The 17,851-nt window shown below is 42.1% G+C and overlaps 1 protein-coding gene across 1 annotated transcript in view; it reads right to left on the reverse strand.

Moving 5' to 3' along the window:
- LRP1 (LDL receptor related protein 1) overlaps positions 1–17,851 on the reverse strand; it is a 392,141-nt gene that overhangs the window by 52,621 nt on the left and 321,669 nt on the right. Inside the window, exons 43-55 of the mRNA XM_042447614.1 lie at positions 15,379–15,568; positions 13,846–14,050; positions 12,121–12,313; positions 11,037–11,162; positions 9,822–9,950; positions 8,120–8,239; positions 7,360–7,473; positions 5,585–5,734; positions 4,426–4,548; positions 4,129–4,245; positions 2,639–2,767; positions 2,396–2,518; positions 770–910 (exon numbers count right to left, since the gene is read on the reverse strand). Of these exons, the coding sequence (XP_042303548.1) occupies positions 770–910; positions 2,396–2,518; positions 2,639–2,767; positions 4,129–4,245; positions 4,426–4,548; positions 5,585–5,734; positions 7,360–7,473; positions 8,120–8,239; positions 9,822–9,950; positions 11,037–11,162; positions 12,121–12,313; positions 13,846–14,050; positions 15,379–15,568 (1,860 nt within the window). The remainder of the gene's footprint in view (positions 1–769; positions 911–2,395; positions 2,519–2,638; positions 2,768–4,128; positions 4,246–4,425; positions 4,549–5,584; positions 5,735–7,359; positions 7,474–8,119; positions 8,240–9,821; positions 9,951–11,036; positions 11,163–12,120; positions 12,314–13,845; positions 14,051–15,378; positions 15,569–17,851) is intronic.

Consider the following 17,851-nt stretch of genomic DNA (forward strand, 5'->3'; position numbering starts at 1 on the left):
AATTTACTGGGTGACTTCGAGCAAGTAACATTTTCTCAGCCTCAGAAGAAGGCAAAGGCAACTCTCCTCTGAACAAATCTTGCCAATTAAACCCTGTGATAGGTTTGCCTTAGGATCAAAGGTGGCTGCAAAATAACTGTTCAAAGGGAGGACAGGTGGCCCCACCCCACTGTTTACTTTCAAAGCCTTTTGCTCCTGAAAGCTTTCAGCAACTGAGCAACTACGGACAAAAGGGATTTTAACTGATTGGTATTACAGTTTAACTTACTAAACCTGATAACCTTTTAAAAATGTTCCTAACTGTGCCTATATATTCTACTTGTATTTGTTTTAATTTTGCTGATCCTAGTTCTGAGAGAAAAGTATTTTTTAAAAACCTTGCTGTGCAGTATTTGGATGATACACGTGCCTGAGTTACTGGCTCTGCACAGATTTCTTGTGGTTTTGGGACACTGTCCTAGTCTTATGATGGATTGACAGTGATGAACTTCACCTCATCTGTGGAGAGGGGACACTTCTCAATTACAGTGCAAACATAACTAGAATAGGACTTTTTTTCAAAGTTCAGATTCTTAGGTTTCTCTGAAGGACCCACAACAGGCTTCTCAAAAAATATCTTGAGAGGCTAGATGGGCGCACAGGAAGATTTAGTTAAAGGCAGGTGCGGTAAGCATATCTGTCCAGCTGCCGGCCTTCCCATCTAATAATATAAAATCAGCACAAGGAGTCACATATACCACTCAGCTTCCTTTCCCATCACAGCACTTACCAGGGCTGGAACAGCGAGGATTCTTAGGGGCTTCATCAGAATGGTCATGGCAGTCAAACTCTCCATCACATTCCCATAACTTGTTGCTTAGGCAGCGGCCATTGGCACAGCGGAATTCACTGGGCCCACATGTTGTGTATTCTGAGGAGAGACAAGAAAGAAGGTACATATAAAGGCAAGGCTAAGCTGAACTACATCTTCTCTTACCCCATGACAGGCTCCAATAATACAGGGAGGTCAATGTACATGTGTACATAAACTCCACCTTTTTTTTAGCTCCTGTGTTGGAAGGAAGGGGGATTTAGGTTTTTAAAAACAGGTGTGTGTGTGTGTGTGTGTGTGTTAAACCTCAACCTTGTGCATATGGTGGTCCTAATCTGGTACAGGGTCACTTTAAGAGACTTTAAACTGCATGCTTTGCAGGTAACATGGCATGCAGTCTAGTCCTAAGAACATTTTGAAAGACAGCATCTAAGTGGGTAAAGCTTTCTCATAGTTTAGGAATAAACAATGCAAATCAAACTTCCATCAACATTATAGGAGCAGTGGCAAATAAAAGCAAACTGTTACACTTAATCCTTAGACTGCATTTTAACTGCACACCTCACAAAAGGTCAAAACATGTTTAAAAAAATGAGAAAAATAACACAAAATAGTTTCCCCCAACCAACCTGTACCGTCTCTATCATGAAGACCTATCATGCTTGTCAGCATGCTTTCTTTTAACGGCCTTTTTGGATTCTTCGCCCTGATCTTTGCCTGACTTAGGGGGATTGTCTTTGGGGACCTTGTCCACTCTTTTTTTCAGCAGATTTTGCAGGCTGATCTTTATGGGAATCAGTAGATTTCTCAGGGTGTTCCCCTTGTAAGTAAGCAGCAGAAGCCGTAGCCGGCTAAGGGCCCTCTCGTAAAGGGAAGCCTTACACTTTTGGTCCCTATGCTTCAGAGCCTGAATGGTCATGGCTCTACATGTGGGGCAGGCTTTGGCGTTGTGGGCCTCGCTGAGGCAGAGGACACACTAGTTGTGCCCATCAGAAATTGGGATCTTGACCCCGCACTTGGCACAACGTTTAAAGGAGGCCATTTTAGGGGAAATCAAAAACACAAACTGGTTAACAAAGTAGGAAGGTCAATCCAAAAGAGTAGTCGTTCAATGGGTCAAATTCAACAAGACACAATATATAGGGTGGGTGGAGTTACCGCCAAATAGTTGCAAACTAAGTTTTGCCTGGAGATTCTAGAAGTTTCCGAACTTTGCTGCACAGGTGCACATTTACCCATTTGTGTGATTTGCAGAGAGCACGAAGAAGAAAATCATTGATTCACTATGTGTTCACCAATAGGCACTGTGATATCACCTGTTCATTATGTGATTACCAGTTGGCTAGAATCACCCATGTGACTCACAGATTTTTAAAAAAAAGAATACGTTAGCAAATAGCTAGGGAAACAATGATCTACGTAACTTCATTTTCAAAAAAGCAAAACTTTTGAACATGTTTTCCCAGCAATGTTGCCACTTTTTCTGAAATTGCTATTATAACTTTGAAGCTTCAGACTCAAGTGTATTTGGTGTACAGAATGCCTTCTCTTATGTACAAACCCTGCCTTTAGGTCAGCACTCACCACAGTCTTGAGACTCATCAGAACCATCACCACAGTCATCGTCATGGTCGCACACAAAATGTTTGGGGATACACTGCCGGTTGTTGCACATGAACTCGCGTTCTTGACATGTGTTGTTGTATACTAAAACCATATATCACAAATGACAATTGATCAGTGGAAGAGGCCATCAAGAAGACATCTTACAATCTAGAAGGACCAGGAGCTAAACAATGGGAAAATGAAGCAGCAGCAGCAACTTACAGCAGCCAGCCGCCACACTTTCATCAGCCCCATCAGCACAGTCTTTGTCCCCATCGCACAGCCAGCGGTGCGGCACACACATATAGCTGTTTGGGCACTGGAAGGAACCTGCAGCACAAGTGGTGTGACCTAGAGGAGAAAAGTTACTATCAAAACAAAGAACAGGGAGATACTACTGACTGATCATCCTTTAGAGCACGAGAGGCAAAGTGTAGTCTGTGGATCACATGGAGCTCCTGGACTCCTCTTTTGTGGCCCATGAAGCCCCTCACCAGTCCCCTAGCACCTCTCAATTGCCCATTTTTTTAAAAAAAAAATTGGCATAGTTTTTAGACCATTTTTGTCCCCAAAACATGCATAACACCCACAAAATGTATGAAAACAGGCAAAAAGAGTCCCACCCATCCCCACAAGCACTCCAGAACCCTATCCTAACACCAAATTTGTCTGCTTTCCTCTGCATTCCCTCTCAAAGTGGCAACAGGAAGTGATGCTACATTACTTCCCGTCACCATTTTGTGTGGGACTACAGAGGAAAGTTAAGGTATTTACACTTACTCTACAGGTGCAGCCTGTGGAGCAGGCCTGAGGTGAAACTGGCCCCTGGCCCCGACTATTTTCCTACTATTGATTTAGAGACTCAAAAGGCAAATTCAGACTGTGTAAAGGTGAGGTCTGTTGCTTTTCTCATTACAATCCTCACTCTGTCAATAGCTTTCCATCAGCTTTCTCATTCTTGTTGCTTTATTGAAGCTGCTATTGAAATAACGAAACTCTCAATTCCACCCTCTGTTGTTAGCTAATTACTTTTTGTCTTCAATGACCCATTACAGCTTGGATCATCTGTAGACATTATCTCAAACTATTTGTCTGGTAAACTTGCTTTTGCTTCTGGTATCTACATGCCTAATTCCCTTTTCCTTCCCTTCCTTTTGTAATTCATCAGCTCTTATGGTTAAGACTACATATAGTGTGCCCTTTCTTTACACAGGGGATCCATTCTGGACACCCCTCCCCCCCAAGTAAAGGAAAAAACGCGTAAGCTTGAGCCCCATTGGAAGTAATTGGGCTCATGCTCACTGCACGGTGCTGCACCAGTTGCATGCCCCATTTCTTCTTCCAGGGCGCATGAGGCTTTTTTCCGGTGCGGCTTCCAGCGTATGCTGGGAGCTGCGTACGACACGGGCGCACTGTACATTGATTTTTGGAATGAAGAGGATAGTAGAAATATATCCTTGCCTTGTTCCAAAGGACTGGACAAGACAAACTTTTTACCCCTTCTATAACTTAGTAAAGATGAGCCAGAATGCTCTTCCATCTTCTCAAAGTATCAGTAGCCCCATCTGTCATCTCAAGTCTGCAGCCAGACATTCCATTCTCCTCCTGCTATAACCCATGTCCAAGATGTATTTCATCTGGTTTCAATTGTTCTCCAAGGTACACACTCATCCCCTGTCTTTCTCTTTTCTAAATGAAGGGCAAAGACGTACGACAGCGGTGATCTTCATCAGAGCCATCCCCACAGTCATCTGCACCATCACACACCCACTGCTTGGAGATACAGCGATGATTGTTGCACTCAAATTTCACAGGGAAGCAGAATTTATCTGGAAATAGAAATTGGACTCTGTTACAACCAAACAGTGCTGAGGACTGATGGAAGGCAGTTCCAAAACACCAGCTGTTTTGCAGAATAAATTATAATGTCATTCAAATAAACTGCTATGAGAAAATTGTGTGCTGTTGAGCAAACTGTTTGTCTATCCCAATTTGGGTGCAGTACTTACTGCAGTGTGTCTCATCCTCGCCATTTTCACAGTCATTCTCTTTATCGCATGTCCACGTCATAGGGATGCATCTTCCACTTGGACAAGCAAAGTAGTTGGCTGGGCACTTGGATTTTCTCACACCTAAAGAAGACAGAAAAAAGCAAAATAATATTGATAATACTCAGAAATATTTTTTTTCTGGAAATGGAGAAAGACAAATATTATATACAAAGGTACCAGAAGCTCCATATACATGTTCTTATTGCCAGCTGGATCCTGAATACAGAGAGTTATTTCAGGCACTCCCAAGGCTCGGGATGCCTCAGTAGAATTTTTTTTTAGGGGGGTGTGGGGATGGGGAGAGTCTTTTCTACATTATAGATTCATAAAGTGGCTTAGAACAAATCTATACTAATGCAGTAATAAATAAATATTAAATACATTAATCATTAAAACAAATTACAGTCGTCCCTCCCGATTCTCAGTCTTGCCGTTCGCATCCCTCGGTTTTTCACAGATGACAAGCCGGGAAGGACATAATGGCGTGCGCATCTGAGTGCGCCCCCATTGTAATCAATGGGACTCCAAAATTGGCAATTTTCCCAATTCATGTTTTTCCCCCCAGAACGGATCTCCCACGAATTGGAAGGGATGACTGTACAGATGAAAATCGTGTAATTGCCCTGGCAATCCTAACAGTCCTCTGAAATTTTCTTGGCCAAACTCTGATATATAAAGATGGGGGCAGCTAAGTGAACTTTCTAACATTCCATAACTTTGCTGCCACTACAAAAGAGAATCTGTCCAACACAACATTTGTGGCAAAGAGGAAATTGAGAGGTCTCTAGAGATTAGGTAAATGTGCTGGTTGATTATAATGGAATAAAGCATGCTGTCCAGTCTGTCTCAATGGTAATGGAGGAGACAGTGAAGGATGGAGAAGGCTGTACTTTCCTTTTCAGTATAAAATCACTATCTTCCTCCTTACCCAGCTTCCTTGAAAGAAAAGTCGGTAGGACAGAAAAGATCAGAAGATGTTAACCAGAGGTGGATGCCTTCTTCACCTCATAAAAGATAAGGCGTCTCTCTCCTTGCGCCATCCCTTCCATCCTGACAGTGTCTAATGTTTACCAGTCCTTGAAAGTTCATAAGTGCCAATGTCAGCTGGAGAACTTACCTGGACAGTCCTGTTCATCTGAGTAGTCCCCGCAGTCATTGCTCCCATCACACACCCAGGATGGTGCATAGCACATTGATGTATGCTCACACTTCTGGAAGGTGGTACCTTTTATGCCCAGTCTGAAAAAGCTGCTGCAGTCGGTGGCAGCTATCAAAAGAGAAACAAAAAGTTTGGTTACTCAAATTGCATGAAACTTAATAAACCGGTTATATGGCAGGTATGTCAAATTTGGTATATTTAACAGTGTTTTCCAGGCTTCTGAATCTGGGTCACAGCCTTTTCTGGATTAAAATCTGAAGCAGAGTCGACCATTTTATTAAGAAAGACACACACACACACCCCAACGCGCACACACACACACACACACACATTCCTGATTCCTGCTAGAACAATGAACAGGTACATCTCTGGGCAACTGTTTTTTATTTCCTCTTCAACAGTTTTCCACTCCTCCTTTTTGCTTCACCCCTTAGGGTTCAGGGATGGGATCTTGTTTTCTGAGCAATGGTGACTCTTTCCTGACAGTCAACTGCACCACAACCAGAGTTAAAAAAAAATTCTTAAGTATCTTTGTTTCCCTTACTGGCTGTCCCCCGCAACTGTGATGATGACACTGAAGGCACAGGGAGGAAGAAATCAATGATAAACTGTAACTCCACAATCCAACAGACAATGGAAATGCAAGCTGTATTTAAACACAGTGTGGGCAAGCTTAATTTTTCCAGTTACATTTTGGTTTCTTTTGCCACACCTACACCGTAATATTTGGGATTTCTTTTATTTCACACTCAGCTTCAGGGTCATCTACATGTTAGGGTAGATGAAACATAGATGGCTCGTCTCTTCTTGCACGGTGATTTGTCAGCCCTCTGTTTTTGTATGGGGTGCATGCCTGAGAGCGTGCATAGGGTGCACGCTGTGGGAGCACACCCCATTGAGAACAACGGAGGTTGCCCCTCTGTGAATAATCAAGAATGTGGATCTCGAGTCTGCGAGAAAGGAGGGGCAAACTGTATTTGTTTCATCATTATATTTATATCCCATCTTCCCTCCAATCAGGTCAAAATGGCTCTGTTCCCACTCATATTCTTTATCTTCACAAAAACCTTGAGAGGTAGATGAGTTTAGAGAAAGTAGGACTGGTCCAGGATTGCATAATGAATTTCATGGCTCTGTGGAGACTTGAACCTGGAACTCCTAACATCCCTACCCGCTACACCACACTAGCTCTCATATATCAGAAAGCAGAGAACTAGGTGAAAGAGCACATTAAGAGTAAAAAATATCACCTCAGTTAAGAAAAGACAGGTGGATGCTCTTTTTATGTGATGACAGGAAATATATTTGGATATAGAGAAGAAATATTTGTTGCCATCCCAGGGCAAGAGCATTTGCCACTGTCCTTTCTTGCAGAGTTCCATGCCTGTTCTGCTAAACATTCACTTTCACCTGGTTCTTTCCTTCTTTTTCCAACTCATTCCCAGCATCACTGAGCACACAGAAAAGCACCTGCTTCTGTATGTTCCTGTCTGTTTTTGCCAAGGAGGGAATATTTTGGGAGATGGAGTTTGGATGTGAAAAGGCCCTTTTTCTTAAAGCATGGCAGCCTAGAGTTCATCCTGGTCAACTGCAATACAGCTGACATAACAATGAATAATGCAGGGGTGTGTCAGACGAGCATAAAAGTAAAACACATTGTATTTGGGGATGTGGGGTGGACATGGAGATTCAGCCCTCAAGCCACTTCACACATAATATTCCACAATACTCACTGCAGTTCATCTCATCAGAGGCATCCTCACAGTCAATTTGCTGGTTGCAGTGACTTGAATTACTAATGCAGGTCCCATCCCGACACCGGAACTCTGCAGCAGCACAGGTTGTCTCTGGAATGACAGGCCAGAGAGGCCCACTGTTACTATTACAGTATATTCATTTCATATTCTGCTGCTGTTCCAAGGAGCTCAGCATCATCTACGTGGTCCCTACCTATTTTCATTTAAAACTGTCGCACCAGACCTGGAATGAAGGTTTGGCTGAGAAAGACTGACAGGCACAAGACTGACCAGCTGTTTGACACTCTAGAAACCACTATACCCTGGCACTCAGAATCAGCTACCTTTGGACAGCAGGCCTTGGTTGCTGTTTCTCTGTACACAGCCTCTAAAGACAACATTTGTCAAATGAAACCATGATTCTCCTGTACCTTATTCAGGATTAATATAACAAAGGTTCACACTAGCCATGGTTATATCTGCACTGGATTTCTTTAGTACTGGATGAAGTAAGAACAACATCCTGGTCTGCAGAAGCATTTATACCTCCTTACTACATAACAAACAAACAAACAAACAAAAATGCCAATGTAGCAGAGAAGTCAAAAACTCAAACTGCAAGGGTGCAGCCCCAAAAGCTTATGTTTGTGCAAATGCCAAATGCAGCAGTAGCAGCTACAAATACTAAAATAGAGTAAACATAATTAAAAAAAGAAGTAATGGCTCCCCAAGTGGTTTCCCAGTTCTTAGTACTTACTGTTGCAAGGTACTTCATCTGAATTGTCCCCGCAGTTGTCTATACCATTACACCAATCCTTGATGGGCACACAGCGTTTGTTGGTGCAATGCAGATAGCCTTTCTTACACTTGCGGCTGTCTGCAACACAAAATGGTTAAGTGTGTATATGCATATGCATGTGAGTGAGAGAAGGGGTGGAATGTCATCCAGGAACGTTTCTTCTCAGAAGGCTTAATTCAGACTCCAAACTTACCCATGCCCCAAAGTTTCATTTGTATAGGAGGAATCTCTGGCTGCTGTGAAGTGTACAACAGCCCTTATTTCCACCAACTCAATTGGTTACCGTCCCACATAGGCTGTGGAGGTACCAAGAAAGCAAGCATTTTTGCACTATGAGCTCTGAGAGGGAGTTGCCAGGCAAGTCCAGTTCCATCGGGACTAGCCTGGAAGAAGGAAGAGCCCTCCCTCCAATCCATCTGCCTTGGTCCAGACCTTAGAGGGAGAGAAGAACCACTGGACCTCATCCCCTTTCTCTCCATCATTCCCTTCTCCTTTTGTTTCGTGTCTTTTAGATTGTAAGCCTGAGGGCAGGGAACTGTCTGATTAAAAATAATACTGTAAGTCGCCCTGAGAGCCATTAGGGCTGAAGAGCGGGATATAAATACCTAAATAAATAAATAAATAGAGGATATTCATCCAAATGGCAATTGCCAGGTGGGGACATGGAGTGAGGATGGTTATAGCCTTGAACGCTGAGCTTGAACAAGTTACTTTCCTGGAATATAGTTGGCAAAATTCATCAATCGGGGACAAAAAACAAACAAACAAACCTCTACACCCTAAGATGCTATACAGCTAAAAGAAAGCAAACCAAAAGGACATGCAAGAAGGGTGATAATTCTTGTGTGTGATAACAACATTGTAAAGATTTGCATCCCTATCACTCAGCCAAAACAAATCCAGTTCTTTAACAATAGTTCGGCTCTGGATAAGGACAAAGTTTCATCCCCCCTCCTCTTAGATCCTGCTTCTTGCTGTGGTGAATGAGACTGTTGCACCTTCTTCATATACAGAGGCCTTTCACATTTGCTGGTGTTAGGGGCACAGGACCCCATGAAAGTGAAAAAAAACACAAATAGAAAAACCACTAATTTTTATTACCTGCGAGAACATCTCTAGGCCCTCCAGCACAATTCTATTGTCAACATCTGACATAGGCTGATGCTGGAGGATCTACAAATGCTTAGAGAAGTGTTTTCTTTAGTAATCTCTAGGTCCTCTGGCACAACTCTATGCTCAGCTTCTGCCAGAGCTGTGCTGGAGGACCTAGAGATTCCTAGAGAGGACATATTAATCAAATCCACAAATAATCAAATCCAACAAAGTCTAAGCTTCAAACATGGAGGACCAATTGTATACATATTTTTTAAAGCAAGCAGATGCTTACAGAAAAGCAAAGGAACCTGACTGGGGACTAGACTTTCAAAGTTCCTTTTTTTACATAGGACACATTAAAGGCAGCTTTCCAGCCAATCCATTGTCCTTTGTTATCCACCTCACTGATTCCCTCCCAGCAGGGAATACAGAAGAATTGGTACTTTAGCCCCTTATGACAAGGCATTATATTATTTCCACAAATGCAAGGTTAACTAACATTTCTAGGAGAATATGAGGTGAGAGAGGAAACAGGAATGTAGAGGAGCAAAAGAAGGAACCTTACTGCAGTAGGATTGTTTCTCATCTGACTTGTCCTTGCAGTGAGCCACGCCATCGCAGGTCTGGCTGAAGTTAATGCAGTCACCATTTCCGCACTCAAACTCATTGTGCACATTACAGGTGGAGTTGGGAGCTAAGCAAGGGACAGTAGGAACACATGTAAGCATGCATACCAGGATTAACAGCCCATTTCACATGTGCTGCAAAACTTCTCCCAGTTTTGCTACTGCACCTGGGAAAGGGTGAGCAGACAACAGTGAGTGATAAAACCTCACCTTCTAAAGTGTGGGGAAAAGGTAGGAGGGATCAGGACAAAGTTATGGAATTGGAAGACAAATAAGGCAAGCATATAAACCTAAGGGCAAAAACAAAGACCACCACATCCAGAGAAAGCACTACTATGGGCATCTACAATGACTTGCCATGTAGGTCACATTCTTGGTAGAGTTCTTTGAGATTTCTGCATTCCCTCTCTTTCAAATAATTGTCCAGACTACCCACATAATAACCCACACCCATATGAGTATCACAATGGAAGGTAGGCAAAGAGACTGTGACTGTTCTAAAGTCACCCAACGAGCTTCATAGCTCAGGAAGGATTTGCATCTGCATCTTCCCAATCTGAGTCTCAGTGCTGCGCCCCACCCTCCCCCCCCCCCCCAGAAAGATTGGACGTCAACTCCCATCATTCCCAGCTGGCATGTCCAGCTCATCCAAAGGCCATAAAGCTGAGGAAGGCTGAATTAAAGAGCAGGTCAGTTCTGGTACAGGTACAGTTCTGGTACAGACTGCACTTCTGCCTACAGAAGTATACTCTGAAGGAGTTACAATTTCCTTGGCCTGCTACTCCGAAGGTTACTTATAGGTATTATTAACTTCATCTTCTCTCTTTTGACAGCCAGTTCAAGCAGCACTTTGTGATCATCAATTAATGTTCATGGCACCGCCTTGCAGCTATTCTGACACTGCTGTGTTTGTGATAGTACTTTCATACATTTCATACCTTTCTAGTGTACACGTTGTAATAAGACGTTGATGTGTAACACCCTGGCTAAAAATATCTGAGAATATAACAGAATTCGCATGTACACATGTGCATGCATGCACGCACGCACACACTACACAGAGACAAATTTTCTTCTGCTGTGTGTCTCACACACCCTAATCCACATGCCTGAATCCCATCCCTATGTACCATCATATCCTTGTGAGTTCTCACCTCTGCAGGTTAGATCCTCCTGAAGTATCCTTTCACCACGGCAAGAACAACTAATTTCACCCTTGGCTGAAAGGAGGCACAGGTCCTGACAACCACCATTGTTCACTCTGCAGAGAGAGAGCTCACCTGGGTGGAAGAGGAGAAGAAACATGAAGTGCCTAGCTTGAGATGTAGAAGGCAATGAAGAGATTCATTGTAGAAACTGACCTCTTACCATGAGCATAAAGAAAAAAGGAAGCAACAATTCAAGGTTGTTTCACACTATACTGTACTTCTTCCTTTCTCAACACTTAATACCATCTTACAGCTCAAGGCATAAAAGCATTTTTGTTTTTTAAATCATAGTAACAACACTATGATGCTATGAATGAAATCCCTTTCTTTAGAAGCTACATGACCTAATTATGAGAGCTGGAACAGGGAAGAACAATACCAAAAGATGGCACTATTTGTGCCTTGCTTGTATAAATTCTTGGAAGGGGACTTTTAGAAGCAAAGTATTGGGTTAGGTTAAAAACAGGGAATATGTGGCCCTCCAAATGATGTTATTATGGAAACACCAGTAATTCTTAGCTGGCACAGCACAATGAATGGAGCTTTAGTCCAATAACATCTGGGAGACCACATGCTCCCTGGCACTATGCAAGATGAACATTTGGTCTGACAGGCAATGCATGCAAAGACTGCCTCCAGAAAAATATTTTCACCCATATTTATGGATCCCCATGCTTCTGAGCATGAACCAGCCAGATAAAAATGGGCCAAAGAAATGCCTGTTATATATTTTCAAGGAGGGCAGTAATGTGCTCCATTTGCTCAAATGAAGTTATCCTTTATAAGGGGCTGTGTGCTGGCAAGAAACATGGGGTAGATGATACAGCAAGCTGAGCAGGGTAGTAACAGGTAGTAACAAATATTGTCTTGATGGCCAATGGGAAAGGATGGGCCACTTTCTCAATGGTTAGACAGAAGAGCAACTTAAAATCCTGCAAGGATCACAGGAATGGCAGGGTAAGTTTGGATTCCCACCCTGATTAAGGAATGGTTGCTTGAGGGGGTAGAGCAAACAAGAGGTTCTCCTTACAGCTATTGGTGTCATTGGCCACTGCGATAATGCCCATAGGTTGCTGCGGGATGTCAATACGCAGGTGCTTCATGCCAGAGCCCACGTATTTGTCAGCACGCTGCACAGCACGACGCACCCAATCTGTCCAGAAGATGTAGTCTCCATAGACAGCCAATCCAAAGGGATGCACTGGTTCAGCCTGCAGGACCATCTGTAGGGAATTTATCACAGTCTTAGCAAGGAGGAGAGAAGCCGCTGTTACAACTACTGATCAAATATTCATGCCATCTCAGAACCAGAGCTCAGAAGCATTACTTTTGGATTACAATGCTGTGTCTCTGCTGGGGTTTTTTTTTTTGGGGGGGGGGGGGTTCTGGAAGCAACAGTCCAAAAAATAATACTTCTAAGCTCTGAGATGAGATCTAAAGGATGTCTCAGTGTAGCTCTTTTCAATGTAATGCTGAGCAGAATATTAAAATTTTAAATATACAGCTCTATCATATCAATAACAATGGTAAACAGATTCTTTTGGCAGGATTCTTGTGCTATGAGCTCTTGTCCAAATAATTACTGTTAATAGTTTTTTGTGGGGTTTTGGGGCTATGTGGCCGTGTTATGGAAGAGTTTATTCCTGATGTTTTGCCAGCATCTGTGGCTGGCATCTTCTGAAGATGCCAGCCACAGATGCTAGCAAAATGTCAGCAACAAACACTTCCAGAACATGGCCACATAGCCCGAAACCCCCACAAAAAACTATGGATTCTGGCCATGAAAGTCTTCAGCTTCACAATTACTGTCAGGTTTTCTTTGCTTTGTTTCCTAATTCTTCTGAAGGGATTAGAAGCTACCCCATACTGCAAGATTGGGGATCTATGGCCCTCAACTACCCTCAGCCTCAGCCTGAACTGGTGAATGGGTGTAGCCCAACACCATCTGGAGGTCCACAGATTCAGCATCTTTACTTTTTTGAAGATAGTTTTTGCTAATGTCAAAAATCAAAAGAACTATCTAGCCATGCCATTTCTGTGCAGGCACACAGAGCTAACTGGCTACTATTCCTGTTGCGGGATCAAGTGGCTTTGTTTACTATCTTTCACTCTTGCAGGTTATGCATAAGCACCAAAAGTGGCCTTGGTAAACGTGTATTTATGCAATGCTCTATAAGGCAAAATCCAACATGGAACTTTCCTATCCTGTTCCTTTCTTTCACCAAATATAAATGAAAAATGAAACACTAAAACCTAAATCATTTGCTAAATGCAGCCTGCTAAATGCAGATACAACTCCTTTATGAATGTTCAACAGAAACAACTCTTTTATGAAACTCAGAATACAGAGACTAGAAAACCTACACATTCCTAACTTCCTACACTCATTTGTCTTCTTTTAAACCACATCCAACCTTTTGAAAAATTACTCTCTCTAGTCAAAATTGCTGGATTTGGGTCTGGAGGGTGTGCACATCTCATAATACTTTCTTTTCTCATGACACTTCCCACATTTTGAGTAATGGTTTGCCCAGCACCATAAACAAATGGCAAGACTTGAGTTAACTCTGGAGGATTCATAGCAGCAAAACTTGTTCCCCAGGAGAGTAATCAAAACTCACAGAATCCCTGATTATTGGCTGTGGATTCTGAGAAGTGTAGTCCAAATCATAAGGGAATGTAAGTTTGAGAGCCAAATCTTTGGAGCCTCTCCTCCTGCCCAATTCTGCCCTATTGATAGGTTGGTGGGACGTACATGCCGTTTGGAGCCATCATATTCACACCGCTCTATTTTGTCCAGTGTAGCATCAGAGAAGTAGATTTTTTCTGCCTTGTGGTCAATAGCCAGGCCATTGGGTGTACGAATGTCTTTGTCGATGATGGTGATCATATTAGCACCTGACAGGGTAGCCCGCATGATGCTAGGGTGCTGTTCATTCCAGTTGGTCCAAAACATCAAGCTGAAGGGGAAACAGAAAAGGATTTAATGGAGGAAAGTGCATATGCCCCAAACAAGCTATGGGCTCCAGACCTTCCTGCCTCTTTCAATCAGCTTGGTCACTCATGGCTCTGAGGTTTTATAGGAAACTCTATTCATAGCAATTAGCTAATGTACCTCCCCAAGCCCCCCTGTCTTGTGGGCTGTAAGACTCCCAGTCCCCTTAAGGGTTCTAAGCATTCCCACTCAGGATTATGTATAAGAAAAGTTGTTGTTAACTACATTAACAAAGGCAGAGACTTTAACAGAGTGCTCTCTCTTCATCTACCAGCTCTGGCTGGTGCACAAGCTGCATCCTATCATGGAGAACAGGAATCTGGCTGTCATGATACATAAACTCCAGACTGCTCCACTGTATTGAGCTTTAATCAGGGCTACCTTCAAAGAATATTCAAAATCTACTGTTGGTCCCAAATGTGACAACAAATCACAGCTTATTTGGGCTCAGTTATACAGGTTGAGTCTCCAGAAGTGTTTTGGATTTCAGAGTTTTCCAGATTTTGAAATATTTGCATATACATAATAAGAAATCTTGGAGATAGAGATCCAACTCCAAACATGAAATCCATTTATGTTTTGTATACATCTTTATTACACATGGCCTACACACAATGTTTTAATAATTCTGTGCATGAAACAGTTTGTGTACACTGAACCATCAGAAAGCAATGATGTCACTATCTCAGCCATCCATGTAGACAATTTTGGATTTCAGAATTCTGGATAAGGAGACTCAACCTATAACACTAAATTGTGTTTAGTTAAAAATGGATGTAAAAGCTTTCAATCTCCTCATGGCTATGCTAGAGGAAGAAAGGAAAGGAACGAATGCCCAGGCTCATTCATAAACTAAACCATAGTTTAACATTATATCCTAACAAATGTCACTTTTTGTCACACATAATATAATCCTCAGACAAGGTCTTACTTAGTCCATGGAAATGTATACAAATTGAACACTCCCTGTGCGTGTACCCATTACCTCACAGTTTCCTTCCCATGAAATGCCACTAGCTGATTCATTGAGAAGAAATAAAGTCAAGCATTTTTTCTTCAGGTGGGCATAGAATTGGCTATCTTAATTAATATTCTGGTGTTTTAACTTACTAGTTTCGTTAATGAGGCTGTAGATTTTAAAAGCTTAATTACGGTTTTAAACTGATTAATGTTTAAATATTGTAAACTGCTGCAAGAGCCTTGAGGCTATAAAACATTTCAAAAATTATCTGGATTAATTAATTAATAAACATCATCCTTAATGATTCCAAAGTTTTGCACATTGGAACCTACAACTGGCACTCATCCAGCACAAAAGCTCGAGGATGGTCGTCCCCAGACATGGTGATGACGGTCTCTCTCTCAAAAGCTCCCTCACGGGTCTGGTTCACAGTGTGTCGGGTAATAGTGGATGTTGTGTAGCTTGTCCAGTACAAAGTGTCCCAGCCTCGGTGGTACGCCAGACCTTCAACGGAGCCAACATCTGTTGAGAATAGAAGGGAGTATGAACTTCAGCAAACACATTTGTTTCTTTACACATTCTGTTTCCTGTAACCTTCAGGAGTCAGATGTTAACACTGTGCCCACTCCCTGTCCCAGTCTGCCAAGCAATTGCTCCTATGCTTTGCTTGATTCGTCAACTATCAATGAACACAGATTAAATTATTTTGGCTCCAGGTGTCTCTTTGGCCCCAGATTCCTCAGACTTTCTGGGGAAAAATGCAAGATGAGACTTTTGCCCTCAATAATTTTTGGCTCACACTTCTTTCTTTCTTTCTTTCTTTCTTTCGAGATTGCCCTCTTTGTGCCATCCTCCTCCATTTCATGTCCTATATCTCTTCTTTTCTCAGGGCCAGTTTCTACAATCAACTGGATCAAGTGTTGAAGATTTCTCTTGACTGTACCATTTCAAGTTGTTGGAGAGGGAGAATTATCCTATCTGTGAATAGTTTGCTGAATTTAAAAAGTATATGGGGAAGAAAGCTGAGCCAACATTTGCTTATGATATGCTCATTTTCCACACACAGTAGATTCTAGTAAGGGTGGGGTGTTATGAGAAGCATTTTAAGTACAGGTTCCCAAATTCACCCTCAAGTGCTACAATCCAGAAAGCTCCCATCATCTAATTTTCCTGAATGTAGGCAGCGGCCTTTAGTTTGCCTGTGCTACCTGGTTTACTACAATTTTGCAAGGTTCTTTGCCAGCTTATCCAATTAATACTATGCGTATTCTCCTGAGCCTTCAGACAAATGATTTAGTGGCTGCTCTTTCTGCACTAAATAAGAATTTCTAGTGTTCAGGAACAAATGTGAACTTTTATTAGAGACTCCAAGCTGACCTTCCCTGTGAATGTAAGGGACAAAACAGAAAGATTGCTTTGTGGGTGACTCCTGCTCTTATGCATAAGGCATGAGAACATGATGAAATTGCCAGAATTCATGCTTCCAATAGCATGGTTTCTGGAGAAGGAAACAAAAGGCTCTGTGAAAAAGTCTGGCTTTCCTACCCCCTATTAGTCAACAACAAAATTCAGAGAGGAAAAACAACAACAACACTGCGGTAATTCCAGTACATAAAGCTGTACACGTTTACAACTACGTCTAACACAGAAAGCTTGTATTACAGAGTTAAGTATATTTCAGATTGCTGAACACCTGATCAGCCATCAGACCTGTCTCTCCACTTCTGTATCTTTCTAAAAGTGACAAATGAATTTTTCACTTCATCTTACACCTTGGCAAAAATAATAAATAACCACAAGCACTTGTAAAATTATTTTAGAGATGTGGGCAACAAAAAGGGAAATGAGCTGGTGGTGGCATGGGTAATCAATCAAGTGATTACCTCCATTGCCATTTTTTCCTGGGTGCAAGCAAGTCGTTCTGGAAATATATAGGATAAGTTTTTCACAGCCTGCCCCAGAAAATAACAAAGATGCATTTATAAACCATAGTGGCTAATGTTTGCCCCTCCCGATGCTGAACTCAAATATTTATTTTATTTTATTCTCATCAGGCCTTCACCATTACCCAGGCTGGTTGCAGCTGAAAGGGACAGGAATCCAGGAGCATCTGTAAAGTCAAAGGTTTAAAACAGGGGCTGAAAATAATACAGCCCTCCAGATGTTTTTGGACTGCAACTCCCAGCATTCTGCATTCCTTTTCACTGGCTCTGCCAGGTAGGGCACTTAAATAAAAATCTGGCAAGCCAACAAAATTTATTGGCCCATATGCTTATGACCTCGTTTTATGGAATAAGTGAACTAGCCATGCTGATCTAAAAATGTTATAGGTGCCACTTCAGTATGCCCATTTTCAACTGTTCACAGCTGGACAACATAGGAGCAAATGTCTGACTATACAGTACTAACACAGCCAATATTTGCATTTCTGACAAATGGCCTAATAAACTAGCTGCCATGAACAGAACACTACTAATTGACTGTATCGATTCAGCCATGGATGTTTTCAACACAAGGGAATTACTTGTTGTGTGCGCAGGCGTGTGTGTGTCTGTGTTTGGGAATCTTTCTCTTTAACATTTGCAATTAAAGATCACCCAGAGTTTTTCTGCTGTCTCTTGGCAATGTTTCTTAATTAAGTCGTCCACACTACATCAAAGCAAGGAGGTTTTTAAAATCACTTTTACCTTAGGTAATTGAAAAGTACCCAAAGGGGATGTGGCTTTATAAAAGTATTTTTTTCAAGTCCAAGTTCTGCCACAAGTGCCTAGGCATCCTGTGACAAATTACTTCACTGTACTGTAC

This window comes from Sceloporus undulatus, chromosome 2 (genome assembly GCF_019175285.1).
Source record: "Sceloporus undulatus isolate JIND9_A2432 ecotype Alabama chromosome 2, SceUnd_v1.1, whole genome shotgun sequence".
NCBI lineage: Eukaryota > Metazoa > Chordata > Lepidosauria > Squamata > Phrynosomatidae > Sceloporus > Sceloporus undulatus.